At 38.1% G+C, this 18797-nt stretch overlaps 2 protein-coding genes across 4 annotated transcripts in view; both read left to right on the forward strand.

Moving 5' to 3' along the window:
- The window catches only part of LOC145469679 (uncharacterized), a 159729-nt gene that overhangs the window by 77334 nt on the left and 63598 nt on the right, over positions 1-18797 (forward strand). The window lies entirely within an intron of this gene.
- LOC145469688 (protein sidekick-1-like) overlaps positions 5948-18797 on the forward strand; it is a 36211-nt gene continuing 23361 nt past the window's right edge. Inside the window, exons 1-4 of one of the 3 annotated variants that reach the window (XM_081453461.1) lie at positions 5948-6157; positions 10623-10680; positions 14449-14784; positions 15217-15507. In XM_081453461.1, coding sequence (XP_081309587.1) covers positions 6122-6157; positions 10623-10680; positions 14449-14784; positions 15217-15507 — 721 coding nt within the window. In that variant the 5' untranslated portion in view covers positions 5948-6121. The other 2 variants (XM_081453462.1, XM_081453463.1) reach the window with 2 other exon arrangements.

Here is an 18797-nt window from a genome sequence, read left to right on the forward strand (position 1 = left end):
AATTTGCATTATAATGAACCCCAAAATGGCGGCCACGGCGTGTGGGACCTTTCAAAGGTCATTCAAGGTCCCCAAACTCCGGAGGGAAGACTAAAAACACAGTATTCGGCATCATCGAAACTATATGCTAATATTCGTAAATGATGGCCCTCAGAAATCAAATTCATTTTGGTAAGTTAATTGCCTGTCCTTGACAAAAGTATTGCCTCGAACAAAACGTACCCACAAGAAAACTGTTTAAAATTTCAATGTGAAAATATCAGTAATATTTTGCCAGTAGAGGGATTTACTCGAAGAGATATTTCCTTTCAAAGCGACAACAATTTTTGCCTCTTGGATAGTCCTGCAAATATCCGGTTGCCTTTTTAAAACTCATGTCTTTTTACATCGTATTAAGTGTCCAGTGATTGGACGAAAGTTTCCGGTAATTTAGATATATACCAAAAAAGATTTACGTCCATGGCTCAGAAATTTGAATAGCTCTCCTTGCTTAGTAACAATTTTGTTGACTCCACAACTAACAAAAAACGCTTGGGCAAACCTGACTGCGTGTTACGCATAACCAAGATAAATAGAATCATGGTAAAGATTTATAAACTCACCCTTTTTGTTAATCAGAAAGACATCTCCATCATTATTTCATTTAAGCTCCATTTTCATCTTCTTCAACCATGAGGAACCACAGAAATACCCAGCTACAAAGTGATCAAGAAAGCAAAGTAAGTAGTGACATCAAAACCTTTTTTTTCGCCATAAAAAATCACTTAGTTTTACAGTGTAAGATAAACAATCCTTAAGACGCGCGTGTTTCAATATAAGATACTAAATAATGGCTCTCCCTTAGTGTTTTGGGCACAGAGAAAGTTTGCAGTTTTTGAATGTCAATATCTCCTCAAATCGATTCCACCAAAAGAGCCAAAATTTCACTAATTACTAAGTTTTGTATCTAGCATGAAGCGTTCTCCACGCAATCAGACAAAATGTAAACAATGACCTAAGCAACGATCACCCTATTGTCCTCACTCCATTAATTAATTAATCCGGAAAGAACCCCGCGAAAGTTAAACACAATCAATTAAAAAATAAAAGTAGAAAAAGTAACAAGAGCGCAATATCTGGGGATTAAATGTGAGATGAATCCCGCCGAAGGGGGCATAAATTCTGAAACTAACAGTTAATATTCTAGAATTCCTACTTTCAAGTACAAGATCAAAATCAATCAAAGCCACGTTCTTGTGTTATGGCAACGACAAATTTTCATGAAGCGAATAGGTGGTAACCGAAAGCAAAACTCTTCAACTGGAGTATATTGACTTGATGTACTATCAAATTCTCAGAACTCGCATTAAAAGAAATTCATGGCAGTCCATAAGGAGAATATTGATTTTGATCTTGTGATTGAAAAATGTGACTAAAGGTTTCAAAGTTGCCTGATGAATGTAATCGTGTCCAGGATCATACCACTGTGATCTCCGTCCTTTTCACCGTCATTTCTCAGTCCTAGAAAGGGATAAGATAAAATTTAAAACAAAAACAACTACACGAGTTATTTACGATTGTTTTCAGGATAACTAAGCATTCGGCCTTCTCTGACCAAGCTCGTCTTGCTGATAATAAAGTAACACTAACCGTTTGTTCAAATATGTAATTTCGTTACGTTGAAACAAGTAAAGACAATTGCTCACATGATGTAAAATGATCGAATTCAGAATCCACTTTAGACAACGAGGACTAAATTGTGTGAGTCCTTCATGAAAGGTCACTTTCGGTCGACTTAATTCACTATTGGTCAGAAGTTAAAGATTGACGTTAATAGACCATTTTACAGTTGTCTGCTCAGTGACCTGGCCTTTGTATCGTAGCGAGGCTAGAGTTGACCTTGTTTTGATACAGACCTCACTGCTTTTGTTGTGTAAAACAAGTTGTTCTGATGCTAACTAGGTGCATTTACATGACAAAAGCAGTGAGGTCTGTATCAAAACAAGGTCAACTCTAGCCTCGCTGCCATACAAAGGCCAGGTCACTGAGCAGACAACTGTAAAATGGTCTATTATTTACTGACCGTACAAAGTTTAACTAATATTTGAAGAGTGCTAACTGTTTCGAGATGTTTACCAACTATTCAATGAAGAAGTTCGAAGAATTAAAAAGCCAAGTTATCTCTACAACATATATTCGTTTTGTGTACAGTTCTTACCTCGGTAAGACGTACAAACCATCTTTTTCAAAGCACGTGCTTGCAAGGTTTGCTCGAAGTAAATTCTAGTTGCAGGTGCTGGTCTTTCGTAACAGCTCCAAACGAAGGGACATTCTAAAATGAAAGCTTGGTAGTTGTCACGTCCTAGAAGTGGCCGAGAGCTAAGTTAAATTTTCGCTAGTTAAATTCTTAAACGTGATGGTAAACGAACGAGCGAGGAACTCAACGCAGCAAATGCCGTTTCAGCGATGTATAATTTGGCATTTAAATTTGCACACGGCGTTTTGCCACCACGCACCGAATGGCTGATCAATGCAATCATTTCATTGGTTTGTCTTCTCGTTTTAATAAGTGCGGGTTATTTGAATTACGGGCGTTTTCCGATTCAAACAAAAACTCCAGGATTTTTAAATGAGGGAAAATGTTATGGAAATTTACTTAAAAGGTTTCTGAAAAATCCCAAAATTGTTGAATTTTCGAGATGCAGACCATATTACAGAAAAATTTGAAAATTCAGGGAGTTAGGAAGTTTAAAGGGGCTCAGTCACGGTATTTTGAGTTATTTTGGCCACATACAAAATTAAATTTTAATGGTAGGAAACCTGAAAATAACAGTTTAATAAGATACAAAAACACTAAAGAGATAATGATGAACCATAAAGGAACAAGGATGGTTAAGGACGGAGAAGATTAACACGGATTACAAACGACGCCTTTGAAAAATTGAGGCTAAACTTTTCAATATGCGCAAACCGTGAGTGAACTCCTTTAAGCAAACAACGACGACGACGGTTACGAGAACGTCACTAAACAAAAAGTTTAATGAGCTAAGCAAAAGCTGTGCACGTGCGTTATAAATCTTTGCACATTTCTTTGCCGTCCTCTGCAAAACAACAGGGAAGTTAATTTAAGAAAAGCACTACGGCAGTGGCAACGGCAACGTTGCTAAAGAAAAGGTTTAGTGAGCAGAACAATAGCTGTGCACGTGAGATGTCCAAAATCTGCGTTGTCTTGAGAACGCGAACCACGAAGACTAAATTCTTAAATTTTTATTTCAAATTTATCGCTGTGTCCCTGGTTCAGTTTCGTGATAGCTTTACAGTGATAAACAAAGTAAATGACTTAAGAGCACCGTGAAATTCGTGGGTAAATATGAAATCATTCCGTAACAACGTGTAATGACAAAGTTTTGCGTTGTCTGAGGAACGCGAACGATGACGGCTAGTTTTTCGTATTTCCATTTGTAATTGAATGTTGTCACTGCATATTTAGTCTGAACACGTTTTTAGAGCCATTGGCGTTATGAACAGAGCTAGACAATTTCGAATTTCGCTGCGGGTTAAATATAAACCGTCGTCTTTGCTTAATCTCCCTAATAATAATGAAATAAAACGGAAATTTTCGAGAACATTTTTTTTTTTTTTTGGAAATTCCGGATTACGCTGACCAATTCTGCACTGGAAATTTCTGGAAGTTCAAACCAGAATTTTTGGTCATATGGAAAAGCGCTTTTGATTAATTATGACTGTTGGACTGCAATGAGGAAAATATTCTCTATTAAAATGTGCAATTCAATTCAGTCACCTTTCCCAGTGCACACGCCTATATAATATTTACATGTCACCTTCAAAGGATGAAAATTTATTTGCAATAACTATGGCAGATTAGTTTGTAGTAAGCTCGCGTCTATCAAACAAGTGTTTTATTGTCAGAGCTGCGGTTTGCTGACATATACATATTTCGATCCCATTTTCTTTCCTTTCCTGATGCATTTAATTATTGCAACAATGCAATATTAATATGATTAAGTTTGGAAATACAGCTGAATACGTTTCGGTGTCATCTTAGCACCATTTTCAAGTGAGGAATGCAGCTGAAGAGATCATTTATACTAATTTATGATTTACATGAAGTTGTACTAAAATCTTTTCCGCTGCATTCTCCACTTGATAATCGTGACAAGATGACACCGAAACGTAATGCAATATTGAGATACGTTTATAAAAATAACATACGTTATTTGCACAAGCTATCGAAGGCAGAGTTAGGGCCTCTTCATATGAGCCCGGTCAACCGGGCTGGCTCGGTTTCCGAGATCTCGCCTCGCTTCTCTTTCCTTCGTAAAAATTTCGATGTGTTCATATGAGAAGCCAGGCTAGCCCGGTTACCGAGATCTCGGGTTTTGCGACCGAGATGTCGGTAACCGGGATGAAAATTTTCCCATATGAACACTCCAGCCCAGGTAACCGGGACGCAACTTTTTAGACGAAATAGCTTCGCTTTCGCAACATAGCGGCCAAAATGGCATAATTTTTGCCTTGTATACATATGTATTTCCACTTTAGGAGTAGGCGAATTAGCTTTATTAGTAAAGTTACAAGAGTCCACAAAGCTGCGACAGCCACGAACGATACAAGTTTATGTTCCACCATTTTGGCTGTGTTTCCTAGATTTTATCCCGGTAGAGCGGGCTGAAATTTCCCATATGATCAGACAACAAAATTCGTCCCGGTAACCGAGCCAGCCCGGTTACCGGGCTCATATGAAGAGACCCTCAATAGTTTTGTTAAGCCCAGTTTTAACGTCACATTCCAGTTGGGCCGAATGTAAATTCAAGACCCGAAGACTTCCCTAAAATGGCTTTAAACCACTACAATGTCCGCATAAATAGAAAAGTGGAACACTTTGGTCCTATGAACTCAGTACAAGGAGTTCGAATCAACTTTTCTGCACCAGGAAGGTTTCTGCGACTTGGATACACCTCTAATATGGGATAGAGTTGACCCCCGCCCCCCTCCAGTCTCTTAAGATAACCTTTACGAACAAGTTCCATCAACAAAGTCAATAACTTGAAGAGAATAGTAGCTTGTCGAGTTATCGGGAGACGAGAGTTGAAGCCCGGTGGTCCCGAACTTAAGTCCAGTCCAAATCTGAACTCTATATTTAAGCTGTAGCCATCTGGACTGTTTCCTACCAGTTGACATTCTAAACCACCATCCGTTTATTTGAGATAATTCTTTCACTGTTTACACTGGCTTTAATAACCCTCCATTGGGGAATAGTCAATTAAGATGTTAATTTTGACGTGATAGCACAGACGCCTACATCCATCGCCAGATCTAGGATTCCAGATTCTTACTCAATTTTTCAGTGAAAATTCTTGACCCATTGGAAATCGGTTTTCATTCAAGCACGGTATTCGCGTCATGATAAACAGAATTAAAATTTTCCTTCGAACTTGTTTCAGTCTTGGATCTACGCGACATTAGAATTTCACAGCTGACCAGTCGGCTTCAGGAAAGAAACATTGTCAGAGATAACACTCTCTCGAAACGCGGATGTAACGTCAAGTCGGAGCCAATCACTAGCCAGATCTGAACGACATACTGTAGTCAATGTGATTGACAGACGCTAAAAGCCGAATTGATGGTTGAGTGCTGTAAGTGAATGTATGGTTGCACAATGCGGCAGCTTTCTTCTGAACTGTCATAGAGCGTTACTTCGCACGCAATTCAACTCCCTACTTTAGAATGGTTAATAGATGCTTTTTGAATTCTGTGCTTTAAAACAGCAGGTATTCACTTGAGATCGCGGTTTCCAGTAACCTTAACAGCTAAGCAAAGTTGAAATGTCTAAAACTCCGCATGCCTTTTCTAATTTTTGATGCAGTAGTCTAGCCACCTGTTCTCTTGAATTGTCGCTTCAAGTCACATTTATTATTCAATACTGGCAGGTATTTTTACGGGGGAACAAGTTGGAATTAAAGCTTTTAATAAATTCCGGTCACATCAATACGAAGTTTGTCACTGCTCCAAAAAATTTCCCCTTAATTCTGAATCATGAAATCGGAGAATTACTGACTATTGTGGAAAGGGATATTTAGTTAGTGGTGTTGAGCAGAAAGTAACGGAACGTGTGATAAACATGGTGGAAGTAGTCAATACGTCCCTTGGTTTAAAGGTAAGCCATCCGAATTTTGTATTGATTAACCAAATTAAAGACTTCCTTAGATGTAAATAGTCCGTTTCTTTCTTCCTGTTTTTCGAGAGCTAATGGATAGAAGCTTCCACTGAACAGTAGTTTCTTTGAGAAGTTTTCATTGTGTGGTAGCAATGTCTGTGAAATGAAGTGACCCGGGCTGCGTTTAATACACCTTCTCGCAGCATGAAATTCCGTATGAAAATTTTACATTCATGCAAGAGGAAATTCGGGCCGCATAATTAACATATAGTTGCAACTGCCAAAAGCTTGGTGGTGTTTCTATCAAGATAAAGCAAGATTGAAAATCGAACCTCGATTATTACGAACATCGTTTATAAAAGTATATGTAGTCTTCCTTAAAGGAAGTCTTTTCCATGTCTTCAAATATTGGCCTGCCTGACGCAAAACAGCCTGACTTTCGAGCTGCAAAGTATTAGCTTGAGAAGCCTTTGTTTATTTCTAAAATTAAAGGGCCGCAAAAATTCACACTTGGGATTAACGCTTTTTTGAATTAAATGATACTAAAAGCAGTACTTAAGATAAAAGCAGCAGTTTTAGAAGATATAACCGCTTATAGGCGAATATGTTGCCGTATAATGATAGTTGCCATGGGAACTAAACTAGGGCCAGTTGCGCTCTTCTGCGCATGTACGGCGATGTGATTCTGTACCGATGGCCCGATTTTCAAAGCCGACTGCGGTAAGAAAGTCTTGTTTTGAACAACAGTTGATCTTTTAGCAACTCTGAAAGCTTTAGTCAAGGTTTTGAGGAAATTATTTGTCATTTATACAAGGTTTTCAAAGCATATTTTGTATTTTTGTGCGAAAATGGTAAAGAAATTTGAAGTCCTCGAGAGAGCGCGGGACAGTGAGGTTTTCTAGCAGTCAATATTATTATTAAGCCGATGAGAAAATCGCTAATTATCCCGAAAGGCTAGTGACATCTACTGAGTCTTACGATTTCTATTATTTGGCTAAAAATCTTCCAGTTGACCTACCACAGTTAATAGAAGTCCTGCACGGACATTAACACGGCTTAGTTTCTCAAAGAGGCTTGCAAACAGTTTCCAGCACTTTTCCAACAGCTATACTTCGATGGATGAATACTACCACTAGTTATCAAGTTATGCTAATTTTCGAAAATTTAAGAAGGATCTGAAGCCTCTAGACATATTTTTTTTTTTAACTTTACCAAAAATTGCATTTTATCATGCTTATCACAATTTAATAATTAAAAAATGGAGGTAACCGAGGGCGTCTTTGAGTTAAAAGCACTTAAAGCTAAAATTAAGGGTGCTGTTAACAGGTTGCTTTGGTAACCTGTTATGATAAAGGATGAACTCAACTTGCTTACCAATGATTAGGAATTTGTGTGATACCATTACCGTAGGAATACCATTGCTGCTGGACTAGAGCTTGAAGCTTTTATCAGCCTCCTTAAAAGGATTGACAAATTTGAGTTTGATGTAAGAATATATATCATTTTTTCTCAAACTAATTTAAGTTCTTGACGCCATTTCTACGCCAGCTATCACATATGAAAAAAGAAAGCTGCAAATGTTGATTAATTTACTAAAAGAAATCTTGAGTATATTATCTTGATGCTTTTGCATAGTTTGAGTGAAATAAAAATCAAAGGACTGATTTACCTACATGGATAAATACTTGATTTGTGGTAACGCTTAATTCTCGTCGAACTTAAAAGATTTTTTTATTTATAAAATCGTGCGTTTAAAAGGAAAAAAATGTTTGTTGTTGAAGGTGGCCGAAGATACATTTGCTTATCTATTTTTCTTTAATTCTAATTCTGAACTCTGTACAGATGATTTTGCAGCGGAAATGAAACATTGTCCAATCTTCCTGAAATGAACCCAACACATTTTGAGGCCCCAATATAAATTCATTTGTCTATGAAAGCAGATTATCAGTAAGATGCTACTGATAAACAAGCATATTCAAATTAAATTCCCTGAAAACTTCATTTGATGTGAAAACTGGCCACTAAGCAATAATATGGCAAGAGATCCTAAATCGCGATGTTTGAAACTTTTAAGTGATAATTTCCGGGTGGTATGTTGCCAAACTGATATCAAGTTACCTACAAAGATACCAAACTTGACTAAAACGATTCAGTGGTTTTATTAAAATTTTCTAATAGGTCTCTTTCCGAGTTAATTTCGGTAAAAATGGCTGACCAATCCCTTTAGCCAAATGAACCGGAAACTCTTTATCTTAATAGCACGACCTAACAGCTACCAACCTTTCAAAGCGTTTGCTAGTAATGGTGAAACTTTAACCAAATTAAAGTCGTATCTTTGTTACTCCCATTTCGTTTCAAATTTTCAAAACACACTGCTAGCGTGACTTTGTGAAAACCGATTTCTTTTCGGCTTTTTGTTTCCATTCAATCCACAACTCGTTTTCTTTTTAAATCATATTTTATTCTAGAGCAGGGAAAGACATTCGTTAAATTTCAGTTTAAAAAGAAGTCGATTAACATTGTGGCAAAATCGCACTGTATACATTAAATTGCCTGCACGCCAACAATAAAACCGTTATAAAATTACGAAGGCGACCCGTTGGCTCTAAATAAGTTTAAAAAGCGACTTATGACACGAAGAAAATGTTGTAAGCATAGAACGAAAAGTTACTGAAGTCCAACCTTTTCACATAGAGTGCGACACTCAATGAAAACAAAATGAAAACAACTTTTCAGATGTTCAATACCTATTCCAGAAAAAGAGCGATAACACTTTTGAAATCCACTGTTGGAAAAAAGATGGCGGATGTACATTTTACCACAATACCTCGCGGACGTAAAACAGTTTGAAGGTCTTAGAGCTCTCCTGTTCGTGTTTATGAGCATTGTCAGTGTTTTTTTGCGCTGTGAACTGCGGGTAAATGTACCAGTCGCCACGTTTTTCCTATACGAAGGATTGAATTAGTCAGTTCTGAAGAATACTTTTGCTTTTACAAAGAGTCGCAAAGTACTCGTCTTATGAAATACATGCTGCCAAATTCGTCTTGAAAAAAAGAGTTTAAAATTTACACAGACGAACTTAAGAATATCTCTGGCGATGTTCCAAATAACTCTCTCGATGGCTTCATTATTAATGTCCCAACATCTAGCGAAGTTCGCAGTTTAATATGTGGTATACAGAGCATTAATTATGAAAGAAATAAGTCATATTTCGTACATGTTTCTTTCGAAGGTATAGAAACACTTGTGAACCTTTGGAAAACTTGAAAGTGAAGAACCTGTGGCCTGCCGCTGTCGCTCTCACAGTTGTCGATCTTAGTCTCCCAAAGTTACACACGTGTTTGTATAACTCGATAGAAACACGGAAATTGTTTTCTCTCTATGTCATGCCTAAAGCACACAAAGCTCAAAGATTTTTTTTTTCTTTTAATAGAATTCCCCTTGCCAGGTTTAAACAATCAAAACTTTGTTTGTGTGCCAACCAGCCCCTTAAGAATGGGTTAAAGACGACCTCCTCAAAAATGTCTTAACGACGGCTTGCAAAGCCCTTTACAAGCAACTTGAGTTCACGATGGGCATTAAAAACAACACACTTTAATGGAACCTTCTTGAATTGCTACTGTTAACAGCTGATGTCAGGCTTGGTGTTTTGGGAAGTTATGCATCGATGTCAAAAGTTGAATAAGCACAGGGGGGTTTTACTTAGAATTTCGGGGTGATATTTATTCTGAAAAGTCAACAAGCTTTGTCATATATAACGCACTGTGGCACTCAGGCAGATGTTCCCCTTAACTTCATTCAAGCTGGTTGCACAGCTCTTAAATCACCGATTAAAAAATGTGAGAAGTTTTTGAACAAGAATGCTGTTAGTTTTTCTTTGTCCTGTTGGAGTCGTTCATTCTGCTCGGACAGGTCCTATTTGTTTCTTTATTTGCCTCTGCTCAATAGCAATCTAATTTACAAAGAAAAAGCTCATCTGCATACATTCGTCATAATTTTACTAAGGTGACGACTTTGCGGAATAATTGTGTGACGCTTAATGAGGAACATCATGAGAACGTGCTAGGCGAATCTAGTTCGCATTATTGTAGGCGATCTAAAACATTCAACTCCAAGAAAAGGAAAGCGCTCAAACAAATTGGTCTGTAAGAGATCGAGGCCTCGGAGAACGAAATTCTTAACTGTTCTAAAAGAAACGTTAAAGATCTCATTTATACAATGACACCTGCGGAGCGAACATCGGGAGAGTTCACACAAGTAGATTTTTCATAAACGCCGTTGATTTTTGGAATGACGAGAGACACTTCAACATCTCCAATATGGTCCAGAAAATTTCACAGCTGGTAAATCTACGGGTATATTTCTTAACATCGCTATTTTTCGCTAACCTCGCTCAATTCAAAGCGAATTTGTTTACTTACAGTATTACGTTGAGTTGGTTTAATTTGCGATTTTCCCTATACAGGTCTTTGCCGCGTTTATCTTTGCCATATTCCATTTGACCGATTCGCTCTACATTGCGGGTAAGTGCAAAGTTATTTTCCTTATGGAGGGTACGGGCAGATCAACATGTGATCCGCAAATCCTTGGAAGGAACATAAGTTTTATAAACCAAGTCATTAACTTGGTAAAACTAAGCTCTTTCCTGAATAATTTATTATTTGCTCGAAAGTAGAACTCTCTTTAAAATTTTTCCAGTGAAGAGTTTTGGTAAAAGCCATTCTGTGTTAACACAAAAAATACATTGTAAATTTTAGGTTAAAATTTTTATTTATGCGATTATCCTTTCATAAGTAACACTGCCTTTCAAGTCATTAATTATAGATAATAGTCTTCCCACCAAACAAGTACAGTTATATTCATGGTGACCTCCTAGGCACGTTTTCTTATTTAAACGGAAAATGTTTGTATCTACCAAATGCATATCTGAAAATAATTTTTTGCAGAAGTTAATTTTTACTCGATCTTTCGTTTTTCATGAATGAAATTTCGAAAACAAAAAACGGAAAGTGAAATATTGTTGTTTATCAATATTATTTTTTTACACAGTCATGTTGCGTGAGTTTTTCGTTTGTGATGTTGGATGTTTTGTCGTTGGATACTGGCTTATTCCACGGCCGGTGAATATTGTTATCTCACTCGGTGATGAAGTTAGTTTAATTTGCTGAATATTCGCTGGTTCGCAAACTAAACGCTGGAGAATTTCCAAGTGCTAAGAATGTTGGATATTCTAATTAAAACGTCCAATATTCATCTAGGTAAATAGTGGCAGGTTGCCGTTTTCAAGTGACACTGGACAAACCCCAGAGCCTCGAAAATTAATATCAGTCAATAGGGCGCTTTTTGTTTTGACATTTTTAAATTCAGTTCATAAAGACAAGATCAAACTTCTCACTTTTGCTTGAACGTGTTTAGAAAATTATGTTCCAAATGAAGGTGTCGAGAGTGAAAACAAAATTTAGCAGCCGTGAAATCTCTTAAACTGACGCGAGAAAAAGATTTATTAAGGCCACGTTTCCAAATAAAATTAACATAAGCTAGTCTATAAAAATATATCAAGCGATTCTGATATTTCCAAGAATATATCATCTATATATCAACTATTTTTTCGAATTAGAAATTGTATCTCATGTCTAATGTCTGGTACGTGATCCTGGATAAAAAGGCACAAAATGTTTAGATCACAAGCTAGTTGTTCCATTCAATATTTCGTCACTGGATTTATTAACAAACGGATTGATCAAAAACAGGACATTTGTGTCAGGTCCTGTCCTTGAAGACAAGAGCCTTCAAATCCCGCGGTCAAACATTTTTTGTCTAGGAGATCTTGAGCAATTGTCACCCTGTCAGGGATCGCGTTAATTCAAATATCGAAAGAAGTTCTTATTGCCGAATATATGTGATCGAGACTTTAGGTTACCTTTTCGAACACGGAATTTATTTATATCATTGTTCCTCACTCAAGCCGAAGTATTAGCAAAACCAAATTTGAATACGTGAATTGCCCAAGATCTGCAAGGCTAGCCTCGTCCATGCATAATATTAGTACTTCTCTGTGGGCTTGCTTATGAAATACATGTAATTTTAGATCTTTCAACTTCATTGATCAGGTTTATACTAGAGAAAATTTCGCTGGATTCATTCCATGTTTCCAAATTAACCGAAGCTATTCAAATTCGTATGGGCTTACACTAGTAAAGTAAGTAAGTAAAATCCTTTATTTAAAACACGATTATCGTTTACACTAAAAGGGTACAGTATTTGGATTCCCAGCCGTTTCACATGTCGATGATTTAATCTGATGACAGTTATAAAAATACTACCAGAGTTTTACTTTGCGAAACCTGGCAAAATTTTACAGTGTTCGGACAAAAGTAGTCACTTTCCATTACGGAATTAATAAGATTTATTTCAGATAAGATCATCCGGTCCCAAAACATCTCCGATTGGTCACGAATACAGAAAAATACCCTCCAGTGTAGACTTAATAAAAAAAGACCCTTTGGGATTAAGTATTGGCCCACAGTTTAATTTGTGGTTATTAGGTCCCGTCCACTATAGCGTGTTTTCGTTTGAAAACGTATACTTTTTGGCGCTTTCTCGCCTATAAGCGTGCACACAAAGACGATTGAAAAAGCCCGTAGCGTTAATCGAGAAGGGGTTCATTTGAAAACCCTGTTCATAATGGAAACATTTGAAAATGAAGCCTTCATACCGTATTATAATTAGAGTGGAAAACGAAAACAAAGACTTCAGATAACTTTGACCTTATAGGAGAATCTTTGTTTACAATATTTGCCTCATTACCATAAGCGATACAGTTTCTGATGGAGCTACAGAGAGATTAATACTGAATATTGAAAGGGCACAGCACGATTAACTGTCCCAAGGAATTTGAGCGCGATGTATTGAATACTTTTTGTGCGACGGGGGTTTAAAAGCTCAAAATTTTACAAAGAATGTATGAACTCATTAGCGCTTTTGCCACACAGAAATTTTGATGTTTTTGAAAGCCAATTTCTCCTCGAATATTACAACCAAAGAGCCAAAAATTTTACCACTTACTAGTAAAATCGTGTCTAGCATTCGTTTTGCTTTCGAGGTCCGTCAGAAATTTGAAGCCGTTCCGCGTGAATAGGAATCGTTCCCGAGTCCGTCAGACAAACAGTAGAGATATAATAAATATCTTACTAAACTCGTCTTCTCGGTCCGTACTGTAAGTTGCGGATCCTCGTTTTTCCCCTTCGATTTTCCCCTTCGCTTCGCGCTTGGGCCATAATTCGATGGGGAAAAAACTCGGTCCGTAACTTACAGTATGGCCCTCGAACTCGGTTAGTAAGACGTATGTGTATCACAGTTCCCTTTGCATTTTCTAAAAACTAATCTAGAGATATAAATAGTTGCCGAAAATAACACCAAAAACAATTTCCTATGGGAACTCGAGAAAATAAATTGAGCGAACACAGGTAAAATTTCATCATCAGTTTTTTATTTCATTTCATCAGTACTTTTAAGTGTTTCAAATGAACTTCAAAATTTGTTTTGGACATTTAATGGTGTTAGATATGATTTCTTATGAGGAGATATTAAAAACAGTCGCACAGAAGTCTGCAATACAGTGTAAGTAACCTCGGTACAAAGTTTTTTTCCACTTGTTACTCGAACTCGTGGTGGATCCCGTCTTGATGCGTTTTCATTACAAAAACGCTTTACCGAAAAGACAAAGTTTCCAAAAACGCTTTGATATGGATAACGCTAAGCGCGCGAGAACACATACAACCTACGTTTTGTAGCTTCTCCTTCTAAGTGGTTGATAAAGAGCACGATTTCCTCTATTTTCCCGAGCTACATGAAAGCAATGTGTTATATGGCTGAGCTGGTCCACGTTGAAAGGAGAAATCTGATTGGTCCCCTTAGCGGTCCGAATTTAGCAATACGAACCGCTAATATGGACCGCTGGCGAGTTTGTACCGGCCTTTTTCAATTCATTGCACAAAATTAAAAGTTTTTGTTTTTCTTTTAACCTAGTCATGTTTGCAAGAAGATCGCCGTTAAAAGTTCACAAAAGCGACGCAAGAAACGTCAATAAATGCTTGTCTTTCACGTGCGTGTTTACCGAAAATGGATCGCGGAGACATATCAATTTATCAGCAGATTCGACAAAAGACCCATTATTCATTGCCGGAAATCATTGTAGAGGCAAATCCTCCTATACTATCCTCCTTATCTCCTTCTTATCTATTCTGCTGTACTTTTAACAAAAATGTTCTCACTCTTTTCTCCTCATTAAGCTCCAACGAATATTTCGGTTTTTAACAAAACCTCCAGAAGCCTGTTGATCTGCTGGGATAAGGTACCAAATGACACAGTCCTCGGGTACAGGATACGTCACCGTCTGAACTCAACGTCGGCTTTCCATGTGAACGCAACGACCGGCTTAAGTAACAACAATTCCAACAGAAGTTCCTATGAGAACAACAGTTCGCTTTTTGTGTGCGAAAACCGAACTTCTGCATTATTAACCAATCTACAAGTTTACACTTACTACTGGGTTGAGGTGATAGCTTTCACCAACGATACCTTTGGAAACTATAGCAGAATTGGAGTGTTTCGCACAGACGAAGGAGGTAAGTGAAAATGATTTACGGCTGTGTATTATTACTTCCAGGTACCATCTTAGGACCGATTTCGACGATATAATACGACGTACGTCTTTAATCTAGCGCGCGCTGTTCGCGCAACCCGAGAAATTGGCTGCAAACGTTCATAGTGGTACAATCATGTCAGATACAGAAAAAAAAAAACAAAAAAAACAAAAAAACATGAAATATGGTCTTACGCGGCGATTATAAAACTTGTTTCATAATCCTACGGCAACTGTTTGGGTAATTTTCGTGTTATCTTCGGGCTCATCCGTCTGATCAGACTGATTTAATCACTTGACGCTTGACGGGGTAAGTGTTCAAATCAGAGCTCGTCATAGCCAGTCCAACTCCACAACTTTGTCTCTGACATCATTGTACCACTAACTAATTTTCTCCTTGTTTATTTACTTATAGTCCCAACCAGCCCGCCACGCAACGTAAATGGGACGACAGAAAATTCTACCAGCATCACGTTGTCTTGGGACGCTGTTCCGACTTATCATCAACGAGGCAAAATAATCGGCTATGTAGTGAAAGTTGTTGAACATGACGGGGTAAATGTGACGCAGTATAATGCCACCAATCGAAGCCTAACTATCGTTGGCCTTAAGAAGTTTACGTTTTACAACATCACGGTGTCAGCAAGAACAAGCAAAGGAATCTCTGACGACACTACTGTGTTTCGAATACAAACCGCCGAGGATGGTAAGCAAACAGTTATAATTGCTCTGTTTAATAAATACCCGGGGGAACTACAATGTGAAAATGTCTGAGATACTCTCGGGAAAATTTGAATTAAACCCTAAGAGAGATCAGTCTGGGTGTGGCTTTTCCTTACTTTGAGCGAGACAATGATCATCCCCGACCTTTTCCGTGGGAGCACCCCCTCCCTCCCCCCCCCCCCCTCTCCTCCTCCCTGAGACTGAATATCAACTCCAGAAAGAAGATGGAATCTTTCAAACTCGACCAGAGAAATATGGAAGATTTGGTCTCTGGTTGTATCGTTGTAAGTGAGGGTTCTTATAAAGTATGCGTTGCAACGCATGAGAAATTTAAATACGAAACTGAAAACAGGTACGCCATGCGAACATGTGCCTACTGCGACTGCCAGCTGATCTTTTTTTTTCTTGCTTTGAATTTCTTTTCAACTATTTATTTCTAATGAGATCTTTTCGCTGAGGTTTTCCTTATTAGATCAAGCTAACAAATTAAAACCGACTTAGCTTTCAAGTCAGAAAAGATATGTATACCAAGTTATCCTCGATAAATACTTTAAGAGAGATATATTATCAACCAGAACTTTCCATTATAAGTATCAAACAGCTATAATGATTATCGTAAAACTACAAAACCTTTATGCGAAGCAGCGGGGCTGATTAAGTGTTTAAGGGTCCCGGGTTTGAAATCTGGAAGTTCCGTTTGTAAATCATCACTGAATCCTTTCACTGAATTTGTTCTCAACCCAGCTCCTAGTTCGCGTTTTGTAAATAACCAACTGGTCAGTGTCTCGAGGATGCGCCTCGGGGAACATTGAGGGTCTCGCGGAAACAAAAATCACTGTTTCCCTTAGGGCCAGTCATTAAGTGTTTTGTTATACCACCCGGCTCAAAAATAGAAAAACCTCGAAAAAATGATCTGCTTGACGCCTACGGTGGGTGTGCCCGCTGTATGAGCGGCAGTCAAACCGTGCTGTCCTGCGAAATGACACGAGAATAGTCGTTTTCTTTGCAGCTAACAAAAATTGAAGACGATCCTAAAATTGCTTTGGCTTCTTCTAATGCTTAACTCCAGTTTTCTGGGTTTGATTTGACGAGGAACAGCATATTTTGTTGTAAATGACACAACTATTTTCGAATTCCTACCTGGCGACAGCGATCGAAGAGCGAGTTGCCGAACGCCCGCGACCCATTTTTGGCGCCAAATTAAAAGCTTGAAGACACAAAATGTTCAAATTTTCCCCTTTGCTATCTGATATATTTTTGCAATTATAAATCCCTTTTCTTGAATAATGAATGCCTTCTATAGTGAGAAACGCTGGCCAACTTCAATGGCTTTTTGACATCAGGCCGATTAGCGCACAAATTTGCCGCTGTTTCAAGGTGCACGACCTGATCACGTGTGAGTCGAAAGTTCAAGTTGTTGTTTCTCTGGGGAGTTAGTGACTTTTTAACCTATGAAACATGAAATGTTCTCCTCCAATCGGAAAACCTTTTTGAGTTGGGAGGTATAACAAAGTTATTTACATGCGTTTAGATGACCTTTTAGAAAAACAGTGTCATGGCCAAATCATGTGTGACTCTTAGGAATCGTATTTCTTGTTAATTGTATACAAATTAAGATTTTTCTTACTTTTTTGTGATTTGTTACTAAAGTTAAGCTCAGCAATTGTTATTATAAGTAATTTAGTTGTACATTGTAGGTCAGGCAGGATTGTAGTTGTAATTAGAGTGTCCTTCAGACACTAGGGGCCCGTACTCATTTGGCGAATTTTTGTATTTTGACAAAAATATTTGTCATCAGTTCCGTTCTAAAAGTGCGCACGGTATTTTTCTTCCTACCAAAATTTTGTCGATCCGTACCAAACTTCAAAGGCGCAGTCGTCCTGCCTCGGAGTGGGACTAATTTTTGTCAAGCGTCAAAACTGTCAGATTTTACAATTTGTAGGCGTTAATCTGACTGAAAATGTCAATGAGGTAAATTTGATCTTGCCTTTTAGAGTCTATACATCCAACGTGATTGACACCTGCGATTATCAAATATTTTGGTGTTTTCAAGTGCATACACGATTACCAAATTCGAAATTTGCCGACATTTTTGGCAAAGCCAAACAAATCTTGTCAAGCTAGTGCGCACGGCACCTAAAATATAGCTGTTATTATCACTATTGTTATCGTTATTGTTACTGTTATTGCTATAGTTACTGTTTCTGTTACTGCTACTGCTACTGCTGCTGTTACTGTTACTGTTACTGCTACTGCTACTGCTACTGCTACTGTTACTGTTACTGCTACTGCTACTGCTACTGTTATTGTTACTGCTACTGCTACTGCTACTGCTACTGTTACTGTTACTGCTACTGCTACTGTTACTATTATCGTTACTGCTACTGCTACTGCTACTGCTACTGCTACTGCTACTGCAACTGCTACTGCTACTGCTACTGCTACTGTTACTGCTACTGTTACTGTTACTGTTACTGTTACTGTTACTGTTACTGTTACTGTTACTGTTACTGTTACTGTTACTGTTACTGTTACTGTTACTGTTACTGTTACTGTTACTGTTACTGTTACTGTTACTGCTACTACTACTGTTACTGTTACTGTTACTGTTACTGTTACTGTTACTGTTACTGTTACTGTTACTGTTACTGTTACTGTTACTGTTACTGTTACTGTTACTGTTACTGTTACTGCTAATGCAACTGCTACTGCTACTGCTACTGTTACCGCTACTGCTACTGCTACTGCTACTGTTACTGCTACTGCTACTGCTACTGCTACTGTTACTGCTACTGCTACTGCTACTGCTACTGCTACTGTTACTGCTACTGCTACTGCTACTGCTACTGTTACTGCTACTGCTACTGCTACTGCTACTGCTACTGCTACTATTATTTTTACTGCTACTGCTACTGTTACTGTTACTGCTGCTGCTACTGCTACTGCGACTGCCACTGCTACTGCTGCTGCTACTGTTACTGCTGCTGCTAGTGTTACTGTTACTGTTACTGTTACTGTTACTGTTACTGTTACTACTACTGCTACTGCTACTGTTACTGTTACTGTTACTGTTACTGTTACTGCTACTGCTACTGTTACTGTTACTGTTACTGCTACTGCTACTGCTACTGCTACTGCTACTGCTACTGCTACTGCTACTGCTACTGCTACTGCCACTGCTAGTTACTGTTACAGTTACTGCTACTGTTACTGCTACTGCTACTGTTACTGTTACTGTTACTGAAACTGCTACTGCTACTGTTACTGTTACTG

The sequence above is a fragment of the Orbicella franksi genome, chromosome 15 (assembly GCF_964199315.1).
Source record: "Orbicella franksi chromosome 15, jaOrbFran1.1, whole genome shotgun sequence".
NCBI classification, from domain to species: Eukaryota; Metazoa; Cnidaria; class Anthozoa; order Scleractinia; family Merulinidae; genus Orbicella; species Orbicella franksi.